This window comes from Mus caroli, chromosome 6 (genome assembly GCF_900094665.2).
Source record: "Mus caroli chromosome 6, CAROLI_EIJ_v1.1, whole genome shotgun sequence".
Lineage (NCBI taxonomy): Eukaryota > Metazoa > Chordata > Mammalia > Rodentia > Muridae > Mus > Mus caroli.
In genome coordinates, this window is record NC_034575.1 from 13,965,553 (window position 1) to 13,991,348 (window position 25,796).

Sequence of the window (25,796 nt, forward strand, 5' to 3'; positions counted from 1 at the left end):
TGTGTGTGTGTGTGTGTGATGACAACGTGTCTGGATCTGTGGCATGTCTACTTTGAACCATGATTTAGTTTTTAAACAGTTTCCTTAAAAGGGAGATCTTGACTAATATGCTAATTTCCCAAAATGCATAATGTTCTAAGTATAAAGGAATTTGTTTTCAAAGCTTTAAGAGTGAAAATTTAACTCTGTCATCTAATAGATGCATTTAAAAGTTAGACTTGATAACGTCAAGTTTCCTTTTGGTGGTATAGAGATTCCTCCAAAAGACAAAGACTGGTGTACAATTAGGAAAAATTCCAACTGTTAGAAAGTCAGAAATAGTCATAAAGTTTGTATTTTTTAAGAAAGACAATCCATATAATGTTGCTTTACTCAGTTATGGTTTTAACGTAGACATGAGATGGTGGTGAGTACCTGCAAGAAACCTGAACAAGATTGAGCCAGTCAAAATCCCCCACACTGATCTTCCTATCTGCCTATCTGCCTCACTCATGCTTGCTTATCCACCCACGTTTATAAGTCCTTGACAGAGAGTTTTGGTCTCACACACGTCTTCTAGCCTTGGTCTAGAACCAGAGGGTAGAGCATTCTACTTACTGAACCAGTACGGAGAAACTTCTTATTCCCGAGAGTCTCTAGAAATGGTGCTTTTCTCTATGGTGATAACGAGGCTGACACTGCATGTTACTGTGCCCTAGTTTCTGGGCTTACATGCCTTGAAGTGACAGCAGGGTGTCAAATATTGTCTGTAGTCTCAAAGGGACAATGAAGGTCCACCTGGGTGAGGAGGGCTGTTCTGTTTTCAGTAGCTTACTATATGCTATGGTTAAAATGTTCTCTACCTGCAGCCAGTGTACAGGATTAAGTGAGAAAACCAAATGGAGTTCTTTGGTAACAAATCTACTCCGAAGGACACTCAGATATCAGTCCGGTCCCAGACTATTAAATAATAATATCTTACATTTAATCAACATGGCTATATTCATATATGAGAGACTATAAAATAATTTTTTTATTCTTAAAAAAAAAGTGCACTAAACCATTTACCATCATAGTCTAAAAGCTTTCCATTAAAATAGCATAAGTGGTTATATGATGTCCTCAGTACTCCAAGGTAGTAGTTGAGTTTTGCATAAGCGCAGTGATTAATTTTCAAATCTATACTTTCTATAACTTTCTATAACTTCTGGACCTTGATGAGGTTTCTTAAGAACTATTGGTAACACCAGTAAAAACAGTTAATTTTTTCTTATACATGATATTATCCACAAACTATTACAACTTCTACATACTTTCTCTAATAATGGAACTTTAAAATGCACGCTTCTGTTCTTTGTATGGTGCAGAAGCTGTTGTGAGTTCTATATTCTATATATAATGGAAATTCAACTCCGGAAAACAACAAAATATCCTAGCCTGCAGCCACGCAGGAAGTGGAACACAAGCCCAGCTAAGACCTCTGCTCTCCCACCTCAGCAGGTTGCAGCTTCTGCTTTTGGTACCTTGCTGACGGCTTTCCGTCGTAAGAACCTCTGAAGCAGTCCTTGAATGGGCTCGCAATCCCAGCGCAGCTGAACCCAGCGGAAGTGCTGCTGTACCAGCAGGTCAGAGCCCTGGAGACAGGCCTTGGCAATGGTTCCCACCAGAAAGCAGTTCTCATGGAAATAATAGCATTCCGATGTTCCATTTCCTAAAACAACCAAGCCATAATTCAACCTCAGCCATTTAGGCTTTGTGCAAATGCAAATCAAGAACATGAATTACATAACTTGTACTTTGAGGACAGAAAGCTTAGACTGATACCAAGACAGGCAAGCATAATAACTGAGCACCTTGGGACGCCTCTTGACTTGTGCTACACAATCCTCTCTAAACACTGTGCCTAGGCCCTAGAACTCCTACCTGCACTGAGCTGCATGAATATCTGTTTTCAACACTGGGAATGACTTATTCTCTTTAGCCACTCTCTGGGTAAGGCTCTTTTTCCATCCAAAGCCATCTTGAAACTCTATCCAAACACCATGAGCAATGCCAGATTCAGCCTAGACTGGTGTTGAGAACTTGGACAGTAAGGTAAAATTGTATCAGGCAAACTTTAGGGAGAATTCTCTATGTACCCTCCTATCCCTCTGCATAATCGGACCTGTTTTAAAATCACGTGCATTGTGGGAAGGAGCGTGCAGAATGAGGAAAAGCTTATATATTCCAAATATTTTCAACAAAGTATAGAACTCTCCATGTTACACCTCTTAGCAACTAAACTCACATTGCTCTTGAACTTTATTAAAAACAATATCAACAACAACAAACCTTAAACAATAATCAAAACCCTTGATCTCTGCTCATGTGGTCCACTGTAAGTCTTAAGAATGTATCCTGCTTAATCTATACTATTCCTTTTGAATAAAGTTTCCTTGCTATTCCGTGATATGTGGGCTTTTGTTCTGTTCCTGAATAAGAAGCTAAGAACCTAGAAACAAAGTATAGGCCCCAACCACTGGTGCTGGTACCACACAGGCTGGCTGCTTAGCCTGTTCTCTCTACCCTTTCTTTACCTTTTTGGAAAGTGCAGGGGCTTTCAGTGCTGCGATTTTCCAAAGGTGCCAGAAAGTCCCCCAGTAACTCAGACAATGAAGATTTTTCCAAATTTTCCAAGATGACGATTATTTTCTTCTTAACAGGGAACTGCTTCACTGGGATGAGACAAGCTGTGGTCAGAAACAACATTAGTGGTTAATAACTTTGCAAAACCTACACAAACTGGCATCAAACTCAAAACTAAGAGGACAAAGGATTCCTAAAAAAATCCTGTATGGCGGGTGTACTGGCTGGTTTTGTGTGTCAACTTGACACAAGTTGGAGTTATTACAGAGAAAGGAGCTTCAGTTGGGGAAATGCCTCCATGAGATCCAGTTGTGGGGCATTTTCTCAATTAGTGATCTAGGGGGAAGGGCCCCTTGTGGGTGGGACCATCCCTGGGCTGGTAGTCTTGGGTTCTATAAGAGAGCAGGCTGAGCAAGCCAGGGGAAGCCAGCCAGTGAGGAACATCACTCCATGGCCTCTGCATCAGCTCCTACTTTCTGACCTGCTTGAGTTCCAGTCCTGACTTCCTTGGTGATGAACAGCAGTATGGAAGTGTAAGCTGAATAAACCCTTTCCTCCCCAACTNCTTGAGTTCCAGTCCTGACTTCCTTGGTGATGAACAGCAGTATGGAAGTGTAAGCTGAATAAACCCTTTCCTCCCCAACTGCTTCTTGGTCATGATGTTTGTGCAGGAATAGAAACCCTGACTAAGACAGGGGGCATGCTCTGAAAATGCTGGGGTTGACGGCAGCAGGTTCAGGAACTTCTGTGGCATTACTCAACACAGTTGAAGATGCCCACGACATGCCAAATGCTTCCATAGCAAATCCTAGGCAGCATCTACCCAATTTCCAACAGCAAAGGCTCAGGCAACTAAAAGAAAAGGAGTCCATTGCCACACTGGAAAATGAGCACTCTGAGGACACAGGAAGTTGTCACAAAGAAGCCACCAAGGAATATTTAAAATATTATTTCATCTTACATACATTTTGAAAAAAAAATAATATTAAATATTTAATCTGTGGATTTAGAACCAGGTAACAAAACCATAAAAACACATTAAGAGGCAGAGGTGGGGCTCTACAGTATAAAGCTTGTCTGGTGAATGTGAGGGCCTGGGTTCATTCCTTTGTACCTCCAATACATTGCTCAGAAGTTATTATTGAAGAAGATAGAAGAAAGGTTTGATGAACAAGAAGGCACATAGGTACATTCTAGAAGCCGAAGAGTCTAAAATTCCTGGCTTGTTCAGTGGCTAAAAGGCTAATTTAGTTAAAAATTATTCTTTGATTTTTTAAGAGGTATTTTACATATGTTTCATAATATAAAAGGTTAAAAGCATTGAATGGCCTTTAAATCACCCATATATAAGCTGTGCATAGCATTAATAGGCAAGGCTTCCAGAGATGCAAGCACATCCTGACCCTAAGAAGTGATCAGATTAAGGGTTCACAAACAGTGAGAGGGAGTCAAGTCCATTGTCTCCATCCTTACGGTTCCTCCCACTCAGAATGGGCAGCATGACCGCATATCGACCTAACCTAAAAAAATGTAAACTTATGTACAAGTTTCCTATCACAAGGAGGTGCCACTAAGGCCAAGATCTGCTGCACTGCCTATGGATGACTGAAATGAGATGTGGAAGACACAGAATGAGATGTGAGGGAGTTTATCCCCACTGCTGGCCATCAGTGGCAATGTTTATGGATAGGGATTAACAAATGTGTAAGAATACAGAGGATTGGACACCTCCTCTGAGGTCTCATTTAGAAAATAATCAGAAAAGAAAGGAAACAGGAGCTCTGACTGCTATGCTGAAGGCAAGAAGTAAGAGGAGACCCTACCAAGTAGATATACCAAGAAGACATACCTCTATAAAGTAGACAGGCATTGTGAGACAAGACAGTAAGTCTGCATTCCATCTTCAGAGACAGGGCAGAGAGGAAACAACAAAAACAACTCCAACTTTCCATTGAAGAAGAGGCTGCATTTTTAATGCAGGCAGAGAGCACATGACCAATGAGGTACAAGAGAGGGAATGGGGCGAAGGTTTGATGTTTCTGAAATGGGAGTGCGGGCAGCAGTGGTGGAAGAGAAATGTCGGGGGAATAAGGAGGAAGGATCACACTGGGGGCAAAACTAACTGAACTTGTACATGTTTGAGAATGTTAGGAGGGTGGGTGGGAAAAGGCACCTTCACTTACTTGATCCATCAGGAAACATTGCAATGCTCACCTAATTTAGAGCAGACACTCAAAGAGTTTATGCCTAGAAGAAAAGGGGTGAATGTTGCTGTTCCTAACTACCGACCTTAGGTGTCTATCATCTGCCATGAGGTACCAATCAAGGGTCAAGTAGTGAGGATATCACAGGGAAAAAGTGTCTTTAACACAGCTGGCCTCACAGCTTCAGGCTTCCTCAGTATCTCCTACTTCTCCCTGGGTCATTTTCCTCAGTCTAGTGTGTGCAAAGGTGAGTTTTAGTTTCCTTGAGAAACTAGTCGAGTTTAGGTTATTTAACGTAGTTTCATATCTAAATGTTAAAGTCACAGAAGTTAAGAACTCATCACCAAATTTTGAGTATCAAGGTTTGCCCGGCCTGGTAGATTTCTGGAGGCATGAACGAATGCCACTCGCTCCATTTTATTTTCGCCTGTGGGCTTCTTTTGTCACATAGCAGGAAACACTGCCCTTTGAGCCCCCTTTGCTCTGTGCTTCTTCTATGCTCACTTCTGAAATCATTCTTTTTGTTCTTCCAAACGTTGAGTGCAGTGATCTGTTTCTCTCCTATAGAGACTGGCAATCCTAATTGGACACTGAGGTTCACAGCTAAATCTCCATTCTGTGTAGCCTTCAGTTAAAATCCTACACAGCTGATTCAACAGCAACACTCCTTGGTCTGACCCTAGTAACCTAGCACAACTGTCTATATTCACCCCTTTGGGGACTGAAAAGAACACCTTCACTGCCTACTCCAGTCACTGCAGGGACAATGCCCTGAGTGTGACAAAGAGACCAGTGCAGCAATGGCCTCCAGTAACACAGGGCCCAATGAGGTCAGCTCATCTATGGATCTCTCCAAGGGACTCAAAGCATTGCATTTGAAAATATTGACCTAGTGTTTAAATTGTTCTTTCCCCCCAGCTTCATACCTTATACAGCAGGGGAACCTTAGCTAACTGCACTTTGTATTCACATTCTCCCAGCCAAACAATAGAATCATGTGACATGGTGAAAATGAGAGGAAAATGTCATCTTGAACTACATGAACACAAAGTTCATGGCCTCCTACAATTTCCTTCGTCCTTCCTGGCGTTCCTTTGTTCTTACTCTTCACTGCCTCCTTTGCATTTTCCTCTCCATGTTAGGGTTGGCTTCTTAAAGCCACCTTTGTTCAGCTTCTGCTCCTCTTGCTTCTTGGGCTCTCTCTCTCTCTCTTTAATGTGTGTGTTCAATGCCATCTGGTCACTTTTTTCTTCTTGAAAAAAAAAAAAAGGTAATAGTGCAGTTGGCAGACAAGCCCTGTATCTTATTTGTTTGAAAGCTACAATACAACAGGTCCCTTTCAGTTGCAGGGATCTGCCTTCCCTTCCATGAGGCCTTCCATTACCAAAGGATCATTTCTGGCTAGCTCTTTCTGCATGAAGAAAGGACAGATATCCACAGGCCCATGACCCCTTCCTGGGACTCCCTTTGGCATGCCTTGCCATGGTATCCATACCTATTCCACACCACCTCTTTTTCTGGTCACGAGTTAGCAGCAGTGGGTCTCATGGAAAGGCTGAGAATGGTAGAGGGTGTTTTAGGCATCCAGAGAAGTAGGCACAAATGACAAGCTAGACCACAATGTTCTTGAAGTAGCATTCTAAGAACTTTTAACTTTTATTCTGGAGCCTGTGGAGTATAATATCGGGGGACACTTATGAAAGCTTTGGTCTCTAAGAATCATCCTTCAAGAATCATTGTGGAGAACTTGCTGAAGAAGTGAGAGAGGGAAAAGTAAGATGGATTGATGAGGACTCAAGAGCCACTGGAGCAAGAAATGATGGGTAAAGGGGAGGGCAGCTGGAGAGCAGCAGGAGGAAGAGGGTGAGGAGGATGAGGAAGAGGAGAAAGCAGATTTGGCAGTACTTAGAGACAGGGAGAGGAAAGCAAACAATGGACCCCAAAGTGCACAGAGCACTGTAGATAAGGGTGCAGTAGACAAACCTCACCATTGTGGTCTTGGTTTTGCTACTGAAAATTGAGGGGAAGTATTCATCCTTTTAAATCACTAAGACAAATACAGAATATTCTGTATTCAGAGATGATACAACCTTTCCTATTCTTTTCTCTGGATTTAGAATGAAGATGGATTTCATTCATTATGAATTTACTCAAATACATTGTTCAGAATCTTCACCTTGGGGCTTGCGATGTAACCCTTCCCATCCAATACAAGGCCATGGGATGGATCCCAAGTGCTATAATAAACAAAACAAAACCTCCAAACACTGCACTTTCCCAAGTCTACATCCTCTACCTTATACCTCATCACTTTCTGTCCTATCTGCTCATAGTTCTATCTCCTTTCCTAAACAGGAAAAATGATATCTTTTTTTTTCCATTTTTTTCTAGTGTTATCTTCTGCAAAAGGACATTCACTTGGTCACTCAAACAAATAAAAGTATAAGCCACAGAAGTAGCTTTCAAAGAGTTCATGATGTAACATAGAGTTCAAAGTCAAAGTCCCAAGAGCTCTCCTACTGCTAACTCTATAGTTAGGTGGGATGAGAAGACAAAAATAAACTCTATAAATGTTTCCTAGGGGAAAGTTTTACCTGAGAAGGGTAGAGAACCCATTCTCCAGGGGGAGCTGAGATTTAAGACAGGGGTTGCCTCTCTCGAAGTTTACAGACTGGGAGATTTCTTTTTAAGAAGATGCCAAGCGAGCATCAATCCTGCAGTGCTGGGCTGGTCCCCCTTGCATCTGTTATGCCTTAACTCATTGCTTTCCAGCTTTCTTAGCTGTCTATATTTACAGCAAAGCTCAGTCTGTACTTGACTATCTACCCTGACTGGGTGAGAATAAATCATCTTACACTGTTAACCTTGATTAGACATAGTCCTGAATGCTGAAAAGCTGTAGGGGATTATTGTTAAATAATTAAAGGAGAAATGACCTGTTAGCATAGGGGAGCTTTTAAGATCTATAGTTGGGATCGAGCAAGGCTAAGCTCCTACCAGACTGCTTGGGTCTGAGTCTTAGTCTATGTTCGTACTGTGGCATTACTGGAAGAACACACATCATCTCAAGTGCCATCAAGATCACCAACCAGGGACACTGAATGGTCTGTCTGAAAGCTGCTAGTTACAAAGACAGGCTTTAAAATAGGGCATTCCAGAGTAAAAGTTAATAAATGTTAGCTACCATTGAAATAGCATGAAAGAAAATAGTGTTCTGTATCTATTTCCTGGTTTCTGGTCAAAGACTAGCCTGTGTGTCAGGAAGACATTAAGATTCTAAGAAAGTCCCTATTCCTCCAAGTTCAAAGACAAGGCATAGCCCTCTCTATTAAAATTTAGAAGGTCTAAACTCATGCTCTTTGAATGTTACAACTTCTCTCCTAGACAGGTCTGTGGCTAGACCTTTTGGAACTAAAGTTGAATGGTTTCAGCTTCGTGTCACAGATCTGCTATTATGGGTTATGTCAGCCTCATCTGTAGTGAAACTTGGGTTGTCAAGCTATGAAAGACCTCATGAATAATTTATCTCAAGAAATGTCTACATGTGGTTCTGCTACCCTATCCACTAGTGGGGATAGATAGAACATCAGCTATTTGTAGAAGGCTGCTATAGACCCAATGAGTTAACTGGTACATGCAATGTATTGACCAAAATGCTAATCAATGGCACGTTGATGGCCAGCTGGAGACAAGAGTTTACTCCAGGTAGTACATCTTACAGGAAGTGTGTGAATGAGAAAATCTACTCAGTCTTGGTTTGTTTCATTTTTTATCAACATGCGGCACCAATTCTAGGCAATGCCAAAATGTGTTATGCAGTCCTACTGAAGGGAGCTGCATGCATTACCTCTTCTCTTGCTCTATTGCTGCTGACAGTTACATCGTGTGCTCAAAACAGTGAGTGTTTTGTAAAAATAAAGAAGAAAATTCAGGATGACCAACTAATACAGTATAGCTCAGACAGAAGTCTTTTTTGCAAGTGTTCACTTGGGCTCCCAATTTTCACTCCATGGCCATTGAACAACTAAAAAGTAGAATAATTATGAAGGTTATTTCCTTGGAATGGCTTCAGTGAAGAACATGTCTGTGAGTTATCACAGGCCAGCTCCTTGAAAGGGTCTTACCATTCCTGATGAACACGTCTACTAGCTGTTCTTTGGAGAAACCTGAATCCACCTCGGCTCTCACTATTTCACAGGGGAATCCTGCAGCCATCTGTCTGTGCTGTGATAACAAAACAGGGACATTAGTTCTATAGTCTTCCCAGTTTTCCAGAAAACAAAGTAATAGTATGGAAATAGGTAATACCTTCATGCAGAGGGCAAGCTGATTTGCTATGTAGTCTTGCAAGCTTCCGTCTGGGCCATGGAAAATGACATTATGATATTGCTCAACCTGTTCAAAAGCAAGAAGAACCCTGGGTGAAGATGTTAGCTTGACAAGGGAATGGGCAGGACAGAAGGACAGAGGTCCCAATTATCCCCAGGTATCCAAAAGAGTGAAGCTATTTGAGAATAGGAGCATTTCCTAGACTTGTGAAGTCCTTTAAAACTTGAACTGTGCTGGAAACAGATATGTTTTCAGAAGTAACGGGAATGTATTCAGGGTACAGGAGCACACAAAGACTACCTGCCAGTCGTTATTTTGTAAGCTAGAGAGAGAAGCTAAAAAAGGATCATTCTTCAGGGGCCCCGTGATGGTGAACTTAGGACTGGTAGTTAGGGTATATAAGACCATGTTTCTGATAGCCACGAATGACTTTTCTCTGAAGTTAAATACTGTCCTGCTATTGGTATGCCTTCAGTACACATTGGTGGCTATAGCTACCCAGGGAATGTAACATCCCAAACACCGTAGACTGAACGCAGCACTGGCACAGCTCTTTTGTGTGCTACTGGTGGCCTAGCAAGGCAATGGCAGTTGTGCAGGCCAGGACCGAGACTGAAGCAAGGTGTTCTTCGGAAATGTGAGGCTACTCTGGAAAGTACAGCTGAGGTGCAGTTTCTAGGCTGAGGAGTTGCTGCGCCATAAAAATCATCAGGGAAGAATATAATTGAAGAATATTTCTGAGCAGTAATTGTTCTCCCTTGTCCTTATGAGTGGGAATCCAGAGAATGTATGGGATTACACCTGTCATTAAAAATGATGATGAGATTTGTCTAGTTGTGGCCACTTCTTCTCAATCTTAAATAGAATCTACAGAGGTGGACTTTTTTATTCTTTTGGTTAGGTTAGAAATTTTATTATGTTTTGGGTACCGTCTACTGGTTTCCTATATTTCTAAGGAACAACTACAATACTACTCTTTGTTCCTTGTGAATGCATCTGCCATCTTATGACATGACTGTAGCTCTGACCTTCTGGTTGGCATGTTGAGAGAGCTCCCTCAGACAGCTTTGTGCCTTGTGCCTCATGCAGGCCTTAGTAAGTCCATCCTGAAGCTAACTATTCACCATCTCAGTGTTATTCTCCACTGGCTTGAGTAAAGCCTCACAGCATCTTCAGTTTCTCGTCTAGTTCCTTACCTCACCCAACTGCTTCCCAACATTGTTCTTTTCCATCCTAGTCCAGATTTTCCTACAAATTGCTCGCACTGATTTCACAGTTTTATTTCTTTGCAGTCTAGAGAATTGCTTATATTTTATTGGTCTGGTTTTTCTATGGCTAGGATCTGTACTGGTCCCCTCCCATGCTTAACTAGAAATTATAACTGGATCTAAGGTGGTAAAATTAGGAATGGTTTCCCTAAGAGTTGAGCCAACTGGTTTTATGTCAATTTGATACAAGCAGAGTCATCTGAGGGAAGGGAGCCGCAATGGACAAAATGCCTCCATAGGGTCAGGCTGTAAGCAAAGCTGTAGGCAATTTCTTACTTAGTGATGTATATCAGATGGCCAGCCCATTATGGGTGGTGCTGTCCCTAGGCGGTGGTCTTGGATTCTATAAGAAAGCAGACTGAGCAAGCTTCTAGAGGAAGCTAGCAAGCATCATTTTCCCCACAGGCTCTTAATCAGCTCCTGGTTCCAGGTTCCTACCCTGTTTGAGTTCTTGCCTTGAATTCCTTCTATGATAGATAGTTCCATGAAAGTATAAGCAAAATAAACCCCTTCTCCCTGAACTTATTTTGACTGGAACGTTTCATCACAGCAATAGCAACCCTGATTATGACAGGAGGTATCAGTGCCTTATGAAAAGTATTAGAGCAAACCCCGTTGCCCTTCCTACCATATTAGAACAGAGTAAGAAGATATTATCTAGACCCAGGAAACAGACTCTCACCTCACTGTACTGCTGGTGCCTTGGCCTTGAACATCCTGGCCTCCAGATGTGTGACTATAAATATCTATTATAAGCCATCTAATCTCTGACATTTGTTAAAGCAGCCTTCAGAATGACAGTATTCTCCTATAGGTATAGCATTAACGTTTTATTGTTTAAATGCTCTAAGACCATGGGGAATTTGTTACACTAACACAAGAAGTGGGTGCCACTCCTGGATTCACTTTGCTAGCTAAAGCCCCTTAGGTCACAGGGCGAATGACTGACTCATATCTATAAGTCATTGATTAAACTATTGGCTCCAACAACAGTTACAGGATCCTGCTGTCCAACAAGACAGAGAAGTGCACAAGGATGAACTGCAGCTGTTTCTCTCCAGTCCCACAAAAGTGCTCATGAGTAATGCACCTCTCAGGCCTCAGCATGGGCTCACCAGTCTTCATCAACTTCTTTACATTGTCTAATGGATATGAAAGGATTCACATCGATAGAGCAGATGAGACTCTCGCTGTGCAGCCAAATTGGAGCCAACTGCTCAGGCTTCTCACTGCTGTCAGTCTTGTACTTTTGAATCCCCGGAAAGACAGTAAGGAAGGGGTGACAGTGTTTCCTAGCTCATTGCAGGGAGGGATCAGAAAAAAAGGAGCCTAATACTCCCAAGGCAGTAGGGAAGTCTTAGGGTCTCACTAATGGAGACCTCAGTTCTGTTTTTCTGACGTTTTGTCCTTTTTCAAAAAGCACCTTAGTGGTAAACTGTGCACTAGAAATTGCTGTCCAGGTGCAATTCTAGACTAGTACTCTCCAGCTCTCCAAATTAATCCCAAATCACTCTGAATTGCTGAACAGAAATTCTTTCACAAGGAAGGGATTGTTTCATGCCAGTGAAATGGGATACAGATTTCCAGGATTTACTGAACATTCTGCCCCTGAGATTTTCAACCGGCCTTGCAATTTAATCTTGGTTCGCTGCTGAAAACAAGAGCACTCTATTCATTACAACTCTCCTGTCAAGCTGTCTACACTTCCCGAAGGCTGACTCTGAGATCATATAACAGCAAAGGGCCCAGCTTCCGAGATGAGCTACAAACAGCCACACCTCACCTGTTAAAGCACATACACTTTTTTTTAGGGTGCAAATGACAGGAAACAATTTAAAATTTATTGAATGGACCTCTTCTACAAGCAGTAAACTCTTCACATTTATGCTTTATAATATCCTCCTTGAAGTACAATAGAATATAAACAAAGAAGTTACTGTATAGGTAAAGAGAAAACAAATGTACAAAAGTCCTGATTGTTTGTATTTTAAAATATACTTTCTAATCTTGATCTCTTTACATTTCAGGTATTACCAGTTCTTTTGTTGTTGTTGTTTTTCGAGACAGGGTTTCTCTATATAGCTCTGGCTGTCCTGGAACTCACTTTGTAGATCAGGCTGGCCTCAAACTCAGAAATCCGCCTGCCTCTGCCTCCCAAGTGCTGGGATTAAAGGTGTGCGCCACCACGCCCGGCCCTTCCTTACCAGTTCTTTTGCTCACTGTTTCCTTTGGTCAAATGATATATAGGTATATTGATTATCATTTGCAACCAACCAAAATTAATTACTGAAAGCCAACTAGTTCTAAAACTAGTTCATTGATACTAGTATGCATATGAAAAGCTTTGTCAGGAAGACAACCTATCCATTTCAGAGTTATCATATCGCATTTCCCCAAAGGCCAAACTCTTAGGTAGAATATAAAATCATGCTCTATGCTTCATGCCTCCAGCAGAGGGCTCTACAGTTAGATGGATTGGTAGGTAAGCTAATACTGTTTTGGATGGAATTGCTGATGAAAAGGAAATCTGTTTGAAAATGATGAAATCTAGTTCAACTTCTAAAATTATAACTTGAGTCACAGTCACCAGAGTTATTCTGCTATAGTGTGACACTTTTGCTTATTAGTAAAGGTACACTGGCCTCATAATCATGACCGATACTAATCCAAGTCTTGGGTCTTCAGTCTTCACATCCTGTTGGGGGTCCCATATCACATGTCAATCAGGGCTTTTGAAGCATAATGATTCAACAGGCTCAACAATGGCCCAGCCATTCCTTAATTTTTTCCTTCTATAATGTTTTCCCACAGAATGGGGAGTTGTCCATTGCTGTCCATGTGCAAACTGAGCTGTGTCTTCAGATTTGTGGTATTTTAAAGCAATAACACCTCAACTTTTGTTTGCTGTTCCACTTGTCACACACAGTCCGCATAAGAGCTGCTGCCCAGAGACAGTTTGAGGCCAGCTGTGCTGAGACATTAAACACAAGAAAGACTGGAAAAATAATAGGGCATTACTTTGCCAATAAAAATTGGGATAGCTGTCAATTAAAAGGTCATGCTTTACAACTAGGACTTTCACTTCAGCCTCTCTCGACACATGATTTCAAAGAAATTATTTACTGTCTTTGAGGCATGAACGGGTATTACTGTCAATTCAGTAACAGAAACTGCTCCTGAATTTCTATCACCTCAAAAGTCACTCCCAGGTAAGTGATGTACACATCTGAAATAATAGCCATGCAACTGTACATTTTTTTGATGAGAAAGCACAAGAATTAATAACAATGATTGGCAATTCTTGAAATTTGAGCAGAACTACCAGTGGAGTTAGAATGTAAGTAATGATCTGTCCAACTAGCATTTGGAATCTTAAAAAGAAAAGTGAAACTTGATTCCTTTGTGTTTTGTGATTTGTCACCATTTTGTGAGGTCACTCTTAACAAAACAAACATAACCCCCCCCCCCCGTGTTGGTTTGGTTTTTTCTTTTGAGATAGGTAGGGTCTCAGTTTTGTAACCTAGGCTGCCCTTGAATTTACAGCAATTCTCTTGCCTTAGCTTTAGCTCTTCTATGTTTACCAAACCACACTTCCCTGTCAACTTAATGGGGCATTTCTCTAATAGAATGAAGTGTTACAAAATAAACTGTAGTGGCTAGTTCTATGTCAACTTGACACAAGCTGGAGTCATTCTGAGAGGAAGAAATCTCTTTTAAGAAAATGTTTCCACAAGGCTGGAGGAAAGAGCATTTCCTAATTAATGATGCTTAAGGGGAGAGCCCAGACCATTTTAGGTGGGGCCATTCCTGGACTTGTAGTGCTGGGTTCTATAAGAAAGTAGGCTGGGCAAACCAGGAAGCAGCATCCTCCATCACTGCTGCATCAGCTCCTGCCTTTAGGCCCTTGCTGTTTTTTATGGTGAACTGTTACATTAAACAGTGAGACATTAAACACAAGAACTGTGAATGAAATAGGACCTTCCCTCCCCAAGTTGCTTTTGATAATGGTGATTCATCACATTGATAGAAGCCCTAACCAAGAAAAATTGGTACCAGAAGTGGGGTATCTCTGCAGGAGACCTGACTATGTTGTTTTGGAGATGACTATGGAAGAATTCTGGAACTTTGAGCAAGAAAGACCACTGAGTGTTGAGAGATCAGTAAGTTGGTATGAGGGAGCTTGGGAGATACAAATAGTGAGAGCAGTGTAGATAATGGAGGTTTGCTTTGTGATGTTTCACAGGGAAACAAAGGCTCTACCTAGCCTTCTGTGTAAAGATTATATGGTGTCTGTTCCGCTGAAGCTAAAGAATTAGCTATGATTAACAAGAGACCATAACCACTAAGGTAAAAGGAAAAGATCTATAAGTTGTCTCCATAAGATCAAGCTATAAACAAGCCAGTGGAACATACCCTTAATTAGTGATTCTTAGGGGAGAGGTCAGTCCATTGTGGATAAGGTCATCCTTGGGCTGATAGTACTAAGCTCTGTAAGAAGCAGGTTGAGCAAGCCAATGAGCAGCACTCTTCTCTGGTCACTGATTCAGCTCCTACCTCTAGGTTCTTGCCCTCATTGGTTTGATGAATTGTCATGTGTAACTGTGAGCAAAATAAACTCTTTCCTCCCTAAATTTCTTTTGGCCATGGTGTCTCATCACAGTGACAGTAACATAAAACCCATCAAGATCTTTAAACTGTCATAGTTTAACCCTTGGTCAAAACCTTGGATAATATGGTGATGTTGGGAGGGGAGAGGAAGTAGCTATACTCACAGCCTGAGGCTCATATTCCTGACAATCAGGGGGCCCTACCCTCAGCTTTCCTTTATGTAAGGAATTAGCTGGAGTTCTTCCTCTTGGGCATATTTGATGCTTTGAAGGGAAAGGAAACAAATAGAAGCAAAAAGAAAAGTGATAATGTCCCACAGAGAGGCCTAATTAAGTTCCCCCTGGCTGAGGGTGCAAGGTGAGTCCAGACTCTGAGGTCAGCTTTATCAGTGCATAGCTTTACCAGAACATTAATTTAAATGTGATGGAAACAACTTGTGTAAAGAGTCCCAAACTATTTTTTTAAAGGCTGCCTAAGGGAGCCAGCAGAGATTTTATTCACTTATTGTTTTATGGCATTCATAGTAGTTTCAGCAGATCTCACTCAGACACAGGGTATCTTAGGCACTTCCAACATTTGGGTTCCATCGGTGACTATGTATGCTGCTTTGATCATAAGATCTTTTTAACCTCTCTTTGCCTTACTTATTGTTGGGATGTTATAAATAAACAAAACAAGGAAAAACACTTGTATTACCTACATCTACTAAGTATGTAACAAATGTATCATATTTTCTTGTCTGTTTTGTATCTGATTTACTGCTTTCTTTGATATTCATATTCCTCTTCTTCCTATTAGGAACATACAGCCAAGTTTGAGCAGGAAACACTGTTACACCACAGCAAGACACATTTGCTAGCTCAGTAGGAGACTGGCTTAAAATACTAGTCCATGGGCTGCAAGCAGTAACAGTAGAATATGGTGCTGAGACTCTGGAACTTGGATGTCCACCATGCCCAGACCTCTCACCTGCTGCAAGTTATATATGTGAAAAGAATAAACTTCAGTCCTTGTGATGATTTGCATATGCTTGGCACAGGGATTGGCACTAATAGAAGGTGTGGTCCTGTTAGAGTATGTATGGCCCTGTAGGGGTAGGTTTGTCACTGTGGGTGTGGGCTATAAGACCCCCATCCTAGCTACCTACAAGTCAGTATTCTGCTAGAAGCCTTCAGAATAAGATGTAGAACTCTCAGCTCTGCCTGCACCATGCCTGACTTAGACACTGTCATGTCTTAAGTCATGTCATCACTACCTTGATGACAATGGACTAAACCTCTGAATCTGTAAGCCATCCCCAATTAAATGTTGTCCTTTATAAGACTTGCATTGGTCATGGTGTATGTTCACAGCTGTAAAACCCTAACAAAGACAGTCCTATTTAATCTCTAATTTTTTAGTTTCTGTAAAAAGAGGCCAAATCAATAGTCCAACTGATGTGAACTTATTTACTTAATGTTAAGTTGTATAAGGCATCTTTAATATGAATGCCTATTCCTTTCTGTGTCTATTATTTGATGGGACATCCTTATTAAGGGACAGGTAATATGCTTCTACCCAAGTTAAAGCACTTTAGTCATCACAGGTAGTCTCTCTGGGACAAAGAAATGGACATCTGGGTTATAGTAACAGAAATCCAGGCTAGTGATGGACAGCCTGCCAGGGAGGGGTGTGTTGGAGAAACAACGTCCTAACTCAGAAACGTGAGGTGGGTGGGCTCCCACACTTGTCTACATGGTCCACCTGATGGATGTATGTCTCAGTAGTGACGATGGCAGTGCCAACATACCAGCCTGAGGTAGTTCTGCAGCATCTGAAGTGGGATCATGGATGCGTAAGTCACACTACTGAGGCAGCCTTCTTGGGGACCTGTGAGAAATATACACAGAGAAGGAAAATTGGCCTTCTTGTAAAATACAGATGATCAAGACACCACACAAGCTACCATGAAAGAAACAGGATACTTGTGGACTTAGAGGATCTGACATTTAGCCAAGAAACCTAAGAGTAAGTTTGATACCTAACTACTGGTTTCTAAACAGCTAGTGCTCCTGGGAACCTGAAAGCTCTACAGTGATCCTTGCTGCCCCACCCCCCTGTACCAAGAAGGTCCTCTGACCATTTTAGCAATTACAGCCAGGAACTCCAGAATCCAGCTGTAACTCTGGAGCTGAACAGTGAAGCTTTTGGGCTCTGTGCTTCACAGATAACCCAGTCTTTGGAAAACTTGAGTCTCGCCTAATATTATTTTACAAGTCCAGGGTCTTCTTTTAGGTTCTATCCCTACCTCTGGTTCTGACAACACCCTCGTTGAAATGCAATACATGTTTCTAGGGTGGATACTCAATTTAAAAAAAAATGCCATGAATATAATTCAGACCTAAAAATTTTGAGACAACGCTTATTTTTTTGAAAGTCTATTCCTAACTATGGGAGATACTCGAAGAAAGCATCAGCCTTTTATAATCCAGGGTTAAGAAACAGCAAATATACCACATACTAATAACTAGACATTACATAAGAAAATCAATCAGAGACTCAGTTTTATATATAAATTAGAAGTAAGCAGGGAAAGAATTTACTGAACTGCTATGACCACTGAGTGATATTATACTTGTATTGTGTCATAAATAAAAACACAGCCTAAAAACAATAGACACTTTCTTAATGTTCATGTATGCCATTATAATATAATCATATGAGACATACATCCTGGTGGACAGTAACAACAGACATTTCTTTTTTAAGCCAGTCTGTCACTCCTAGCAACAGGCCAGTTTGCCTTTAGGTCATTTCTAATGAGGGACATAATGAGAGCAGCAGGAGTCTATGAGCAGAGCAGGGCAGACATAGCCAAGGGCAACAGAACTCCAACTTTCAAGTCTTCCCTCCCCTTTCGTCAGATAGTTCAGAAAACATCTCATGACCTCATAGTAGGAGCCACACAAGTACTGTGAGAAGCGAGCAGATAGAACACTTAAGTTTAGGACTGGCCCTGTGTGAGCCCACGGGGAGGCTCATGAGCCTTAGGTATGACACTAGTCTGGGAGACCACTCATCACCTGACAAGAGGGCCAGGACCTGCTCCACCTTCTTCTTTTTCAAGAAGTCCCACGGGGACTGGGAGAAGCTCTGACCAGTTGACCACGGCATACTTCCTAGTTGAAGAAAGGGAACCAGAAAGTCACAGACAGCCAAGGGCATGAAGAACCCACATAACACAGTGCTTTCATAATGGCCAACGCATTCTCCTCTGTGAGGTGCTGAGGAGTTCAGAGCATCTGAGGCCACAGGGCATCCAAATGGCAATGAACTCCTCGGGTTCATTTTTGTTCAAGGTCAAAGGGAAACTTGTCCATTCTAAAGACTTCTTTAAAACAGTAATTTATAGAGATGCCTAAAGAACAAAAATATATCCAGATGTTTCCAAGGTCAAGTTCTCAACATTTTTATGTCCTGAAGCCACTGCCTACTGTACCATCAAGTCCCAGCACTTTGAAGAACATCTGATCCTTCACTATCTGATCCCTCTGGGTCATTTTAGAGAAGGTTCCAGAACATTTTGGTATTGTTTCAGGATCTCACACCAACTGTTTTAGGTTACCTATCACAGCACAGCCCTAGTACTCATATAATCCCTAGCCCCTCTGGGTCTCAGCTGATCTGAAGTTCCTTTCATTGTGACACAGGGAATTCACTTACAAAGGTTAAAAATAACATCAATTATAAACTGGCTATAGAAAGAGTAAAATTATATTAAGGACTAAGCTAAGCTCTCTGACCACAAAACTCAATGACTTTTAGAAATAAATGTCTACTTGGGCATGCTACACCTCTGTAGTAAGCATGGATCTTCACTCATTTGGCATCCACTGTTCACAGAAGTGCTTCGATTGACTGTTGGGAATAACCAATCCTTGTCACCAGTTTCCAGATTAACTGCACAACAGCAGGCACAGAGCCACTTCCTTCAGAACACCTCTGTCTTGTCTTTATATATCAGACTTCAGCACAGTGCCATGCTCTGCCCAATCCTGTGCTAGGCAGGCAAAATGTGTTCCCGAGAATCACTCATGCCTTGTTTTCTTAATGCAATTTTAAAATTACATGACAGTTCCATAATAATGTTTTGACTATTATCCCAAGATTGTCATAGGTAAGTTACTCTAAAGCTAATGGGGATATATTGTATAGCAAACCTGCTTCAAAAAACACCTTCTGTTATAAGCTGATACATAAAAGCCACAGTAAAGGTTATCTTTCCTTCACTGAGACCATTCTTTTTAAATGTGGTTCCCTTGAATTGCTGGACATGTATGCTTTCATCTTGGTAAGCCTGTGAGTTGAGTCCTGATTGCTTTGCTCAATAGTCATGTACAAGTCCTCTAATACCTATGTAGCTATTCAATGTGGCTTTGGTGTGTTTTCATGAAGTATCATGCACAGACCTTGCAAAGAGTATTTTTAATAGATGTTAATTTGGATCTAAAAAAAATAGCCAGGGACAAGGAATATTTTGTGAGCTCTTACTGTGCTCGCTGGAAAACAGATTTTGTCTTTTCAAGTTCTTTGTAAGTCTGTTAGTTAGAAATAAGCAGTTACCACTCTGACCTATCCCATGTGGGATCTTTGAAGGTAACTTCATTAAAGGGTTTCTTTCAATTCTAGACCACATTGGACTCCTGTACTATCCTATTGTACTGTTAACATAGTATAGCACACCTGGCAGAGCCTGAGAGCAAATCTGGAGCTAAGTTCAGAAGCTATATGTAAGCAAGCATCTATAGTGTGGTTAGCTTCTTGCATTTATCTGGAGTACAAGTGTAATAACAAAGCCTCATCAAAGGCTTTCAAGCTATTTACTCTCTAACATTACTTGAGGCATAAAAGCATTTTAATAACAATAAGGCGCCATTATGTAATGGCTTCATTGTGAAGGCTCAAGGTTTTCAGTCCTGGCAGCTGCCACAAGCAAACCTAGAAGGTGTTTCATTAGTGAACTATCAGGCTGTGAAGCCCACAGACACAAATAAGCTCAAGCATTTAAAACTTTCACTTCATTTCAAGGCTGCTTATACCTAGCATGATGGATCGTATGCTGCTGGTGCCAAGACCGATGCAGGAGTCAGTAGCGTTATTAAATGTCCCATCTTCCAGACTCCACCATCCATCAGAAGAGATGGCTTGGAAGTGATTTGTCAGAGCCTGATTCACTGCTTTGGAAAAATCTTCCCATGATGTCTGTTTGCGGATATTTAAAGTGCATATTGTATGTTCACATTCAAAGTCGTCAGAACCATCGTTGCTTGGTTGAATTTCACCCACGGAAATCCTTAAGGGTATTTTAAGAGCATCTGTTAGAAGAACAAAGGGATGGAAGTTTAGAAACAGCCTTGATAAGGGGGAAAAAGCAAAGCTATTAAGTAGAATAAGCAGTTATGAGGTCTTTAAAGATAAGTCAAAAGACAACTATCTTATTGAATATTAAGCTGAGCCTTCTTGTACTACAGCAAATACTGGTTTCCCAGTCTCCACATGGTTTCTTTGGGAACATATAAAGTAAGCCATTTTCATCCCTTGTATCTCAGCCTTTCTACTTCATTGTCTCTTCTCTGCAGCAAGATTCTCAGGCTGTTAGAATGGGAGAGAAAGGAGGAAGAGGAGAAAGAGGAAGAAGAGGAAGAGGTAGAGGTGGAGGAGGAGGTGGAGGAAGAGGAACAGGAGGAGGAGGAGGAGCAGGAGGAGGAGGAAAAGTCGGGAAAACCAGGAGTCCTCTTTTTATCTAGAGTTCTCTATGTAGTCCTTATCTTTATATGCAAGGTCATGAGCAAGTTAGAATATGGTTCCAAAAGTCAGTAGGCTTTAAATAGTCCTCTGACAGTCAAGATAGACTTGAATCTGAGCCACAGAAGTGGCTTTCTCCTTGCTCTATGAACTTGGTAAATGTCCCTAGTCTTGCTATCCCTCAGTGTTCCATTAAAAGGCAAAAAAAAAAAAAAAAAAAAATACAGAGAATTGTCATGGAGAGGAAATTTTTGTTTGTTTGTAAGGGATGTAATGAATTCAAGTCAGAATTACATGATAAATATCAGTGAGTATTTGATAAGTGTGCAGTGTGGTACCAGGAACTTCTAGCTCTCGGGGCTTAGAGCAGGATAAACTAGCCTTCTACTGCTTGGTTCTACCCTCCCCCACAACAGCAGAAGCTGGAATGAAATTTCCACTGCCTGAGCTTGGCACACACGCACTTTTCTTCTCATAAGCTCAACTATGTTTGCTAATAATCACTTGTGTTTGTTCTGAAATCTTGTATGTCTCATGATTTTATCACTATAATTAATAAATTGTAATATTCAATACACTGTTGAATATGAATTCTTGTATTATAAAAACAAAGGTGAAAACTTTAGAGATATTCAATGAAATTGCTCAAAAGTGTTTAAGTAATGAGATATAAATAAAACAATAATATCAAATTGTAGAAGTGTAACAATGTCTACACAGACACTGCCTTGAGCTTCCTTCCCAAGCATGTTCAGATACTCAAGAACTAAAGTTACAGAGGACATAGCAAAGCTAGATTTTGTTTTACTAAGAATCCACAAAATTCAATGAGTGGCAGCTTACTGAAGGCTTTCTCACATAGTGAAAGAATTTTGTATTTTATGCTCTAGTACTAAAATAAAATGCACTCAGTGGATGACAAAAGGACCATGCCTAGTGGCCAGTACTGAGTAGATTCAGTGTGTTATTTAAAAATAAAAAATGAAGTTGAGAGTGGGCCATGATGAAGTTTACCCAGGATGAAGTGGGAGTGGTGGTGAATGTGATCAAAGTACACTGTAGGCATGTGTGAAATTCTCTAACAGTAAATTAAAAAAAAATATATATATATATATATCAAGGCAAATTTTAATTTTAATATAAATGAAACTAAATGTACAATTTCTTTCCTTTAAAATAGCTTTTCCCTTGTACAACCACTCTGGAAATCAGTCTGGCTGTTCCTCAGAAAACTGGACATAGTACTATTTATAATAGCAAGAAATTGGAAAGAACCCAGATGTCCCTCAATAGAGGAATGGATACAGAAAATGTGGTACATTTATACAATGGAGTACTACTCAGCTATTAACAACAATGCATTTATGAAATTCTTAGGAAAATGGATGGATGTATCTGGAGGATATAATCCTGAGTGAGGTAACCCAATCACAAAAGAACTCACTTGATATGCACTCACTGATAAGTGGATATTACCCAGAAACCTAGAATACCCAAGATACAATTTGCAAGAAACAAGAAAATCAAGAAGGAAGACCAATGCATGGATACTTCATTCTTCCCTAGAATGGGGAATAAAATAACCATGGAAGGAGTTGTAGAGACAAAGTTTGGAGCTAAGATGAAAGGATGGACCATTCAGAGACTGCCCCACCTGGGGGTTTATCCCATAATCAGCCACCCAGTCATTAGTGCATATGCCAGTAAGATTTTGCTGAAGGGACCCTGATAATAGCTGTCTCTTGTAAGGCTATGCCAGTGCCTGGCAAACACAGAAGTGGATGCTCACAGTCATCTATTGGATGGAACACAGGGCCCCCAATGAAGGAGCCAGAGAAGGTACCCAAGGAGCTGAAAGGGTCTGCAACCCTATAGGTGGAACAACAATATGAACTAATCAGTACCCCCCCCCCAGAGCTCGTGTCTCTAGCTGCATATGTAGCAGAAGATGGCCTAGTCGGGCATCATTGGGAAGAGAGGACCCTTGGTCTTTCAAACCTTATATACCCCAGTACAGGGGAATGCCAGGACCAAGAAGTAGGAGTGGGTGGGTAGGGGAGCAGGGCGGGGGAGGGTATAGGGGACTTTTAGAATTGCATTTGAAATGTAAATGAAGAAAATATTTAATAAAAAAATCTAAAAAATAAAATGGCTTTTCCACTAACTTACCAATATTTTACTTTCCAGTTGACAGTTGTGTATCTTACCCTCAGCATCTAACATACGTGTCCTCTGCTCCTGACAGAGGACTCTGGGCCCTCCAAACATCTGCTGTCTTCTCCCACAGGACCCTTGACTTTATCAAGACTGTTTAATGGTGGCCTATTTCAGAATTGCCTTCTGTCTTTACTGCCATTCCCCCACAGATTTCTTCTCATCTCAGATCTATAACTTTAACTATCTCTGACAGACTGCTGACTGTCAAACTCACATGTACAGTTCATCTTTCCCTTAGAGTTCCTGCTGACTTGACACAGATATCTCAAATCTATACATCTTTATAAGCCATGTCAGCTTAACCCCTGAATGAGGGGGCAGCAACTCCTAGACCTTTGGAATGACCCATGATGTCCCTCTTTTTGACTCTACATTTGTCAATCGTGGATTCCTGCTGACTCATCATTCTGTAGCTTTGGCATGCAAGTTCTTCTCATGGCCCCTTCTGCTGTAACCCTAGGTGTTACCCACCATTTTCACCTTTCAACTGGAAGATATATATTTTAACAGATGCCCCTAAATCTGGACATGACTTTGTATAATCTAGTTTCAACAAAGTAGCTGGTGAAAGCTGAAGTTTACATTAAATATGTTATCTTCTAGGTGTAGTAAGTCCTTATAATGAGTGAGTAGTTTCATTTCGGTTGCTGAGACAAATAACATAGCAATAAAGCAGTGCAGGGTTGGAAGGGGTTTTCTGGTTTACAATTCTGTGTTATAGTCTTTCATTTCAGAAACTCATATTTACAGTCAAGAGCAAAAAAAAAATATGGATCTTTTCTTGCTTTCTTCTTAGCTGTATCCAGTTAGATCTTCTATTTCTTATATTGTTCCGGGACCATTGCTGCATACAATGGCCTGGGTCGTCTTATATCAATTAACACTCAAGACTATCCCCCACAGGCATGCACATGGGCCAATTTGATCTAGGAAAATCCTCACGTAAACTTTCTTCCCAAATCTGCTAGCTACAATAACAACCAAAACTGGAAAGATACTCTTATTGAGTACAATAGAAGCATGTATGTTTGGGGTATCAAATTACTTTCTGATGGATCTAAAGTCCACTCGACAGGAAGAAATACATGGCTGATGCTGTAAATCTGACCAAGAACTCTTAGGAAACATATAGTTCCCAGGCGTTAACCTATTATTTTGCTAAATGGACACAATATAAAACTGACCTTGAAATTGTTATCTCTAGATCCACAAATTACAGTGTATCTCAGACCACACATGATCAGCAGCAGTAAATGCAAAACTCACTACTGGTCAGAGAGAAGGTAAATTAGAGCCAGAGGCGACATAGGACCATGGCAAAACAGTCCGCTGGACATGACAGGACTACTTATTCATGAATTCAGTCACTGTGGTTGCCTAGACCTGCATAAATCAACATTTCATCATCTAGGAGGGTCTTAAAAGCACCCACCCCTAGGTGAGGAGCTTTGGGTAGTTGATAGCTGCTTCAGGGGGGGAAGCCAGTTGTCTTGAAGGATGAGGTTAGTCTTGAGTAGGACAAACATGGTCCAGTGAATGTCACATACCCTTGCATATATGGGTGCCACAAATCAGGCCATACAAGTTATTAAAATGGGGCTGGGAGAGGTGCTAGTGGGGCAGGGAGTAGATCTGGGATACATATCTAACACTGCTCTAGTGGTTCACACCTATTATCTCAGTACTTTGGAAACTGAGGCAGGAGGATCATGCATTTGAAGGCAATCTGGAATACAAGCTTCAGGTATGGGAATGTTACAAAGAGAGGCTCTGCTTGGAAGGAAAATGGAAGAACAAAAAGAAGGAATGGAGGGAGGAAGTGAATAATTGAGAAAGAGAGGGAAGGAGGGAGAAAGGGGAAGCAAGAGAAGGAAGAGAGGGAGGAAGGGAAAAGAAAGATGGATCCATTTCTGAGTGTATGATTAGAGGTTAAAGCATTGTTTTAGATGTTAAAATTTTGTTTATCCTAAAGATAATAATTACTAAAATACCTGGCTTAACAGCTAGATTGAGAGATAATCAGTATGTTATAATATTTTCTATGATCTGGCATTCCATACTCATAAGCCTACAGGGGAACTTTTTTATAAAATTCACGGAGGAGCATGCACTTAGAGAGGCAGAGGGGACCCATGAGATCATAAATTATTATAGCAAAGCTGGTAGTATCCAAGTGCTGGAGGCAACCCTCTTGCCAGGCTCAACAGATCAGCAGCTGCAGAGAGCACAGCTGGGATTTCTCACCTGGTATTCTAGTATTTACAAAGAATTGGGGCATGGGAGGGGGTAATCATTTAGATTGTTCTCCCAGGTTAGTCAGTAAAAATCTAAGAGCGAGCTGGCACTCTTTGTATGGCAAAGACCTGCACAGTAATTTTTACATGATAGAAAAAGGTATTTACATTCTCAAAAGCGTTTTTGCAATAAGTAAGGCTCAAAAGGAGTAAAGAGTGTGAGTCCATTAGAGCAGCACGGGTATCTGTCCCAGTGCTCCAGAGCCCCCGTGGCATGGCAGAATCAATAGGCTGGAATATCACTCACTCAGATTCTCCAGCAAATGCTTGCAGTCATCAGTGGCAACATCGTGCACAGTCCGATTGCACTTGTCTCTCCTTTCCGGCTCTAGTCCTCCATGCCTACACAAGACTTCTAGGCAGTTCTGTAAAGACAAGAATAGTATTATATTCATGTCCAAATCAATCAAATTGGGTGTAAAACCCAAGGGACAAAGCCACTTGCCTGTGGCAAGCTCGCTGGCCAAGAAGTTTTAGCCGTACATCCC

The 25,796-nt window shown here is 41.1% G+C and overlaps 1 protein-coding gene across 4 annotated transcripts in view; it reads right to left on the minus strand.

Annotated features, from left to right (window-relative positions):
• Cttnbp2 (cortactin binding protein 2) overlaps positions 1 to 25,796 on the minus strand; it is a 147,399-nt gene that overhangs the window by 19,909 nt on the left and 101,694 nt on the right. For all 4 annotated transcript variants that reach the window (XM_029478378.1, XM_021164810.2, XM_029478377.1 and 1 more), the window contains 8 exons: positions 25,556 to 25,673; positions 20,092 to 20,367; positions 18,076 to 18,171; positions 16,803 to 16,882; positions 9,117 to 9,203; positions 8,933 to 9,032; positions 2,556 to 2,708; positions 1,503 to 1,690 (listed from right to left, as the gene is read on the minus strand). In XM_029478378.1, the coding sequence (XP_029334238.1) occupies positions 1,503 to 1,690; positions 2,556 to 2,708; positions 8,933 to 9,032; positions 9,117 to 9,203; positions 16,803 to 16,882; positions 18,076 to 18,171; positions 20,092 to 20,367; positions 25,556 to 25,673 (1,098 nt within the window). The remainder of the gene's footprint in view (positions 1 to 1,502; positions 1,691 to 2,555; positions 2,709 to 8,932; positions 9,033 to 9,116; positions 9,204 to 16,802; positions 16,883 to 18,075; positions 18,172 to 20,091; positions 20,368 to 25,555; positions 25,674 to 25,796) is intronic.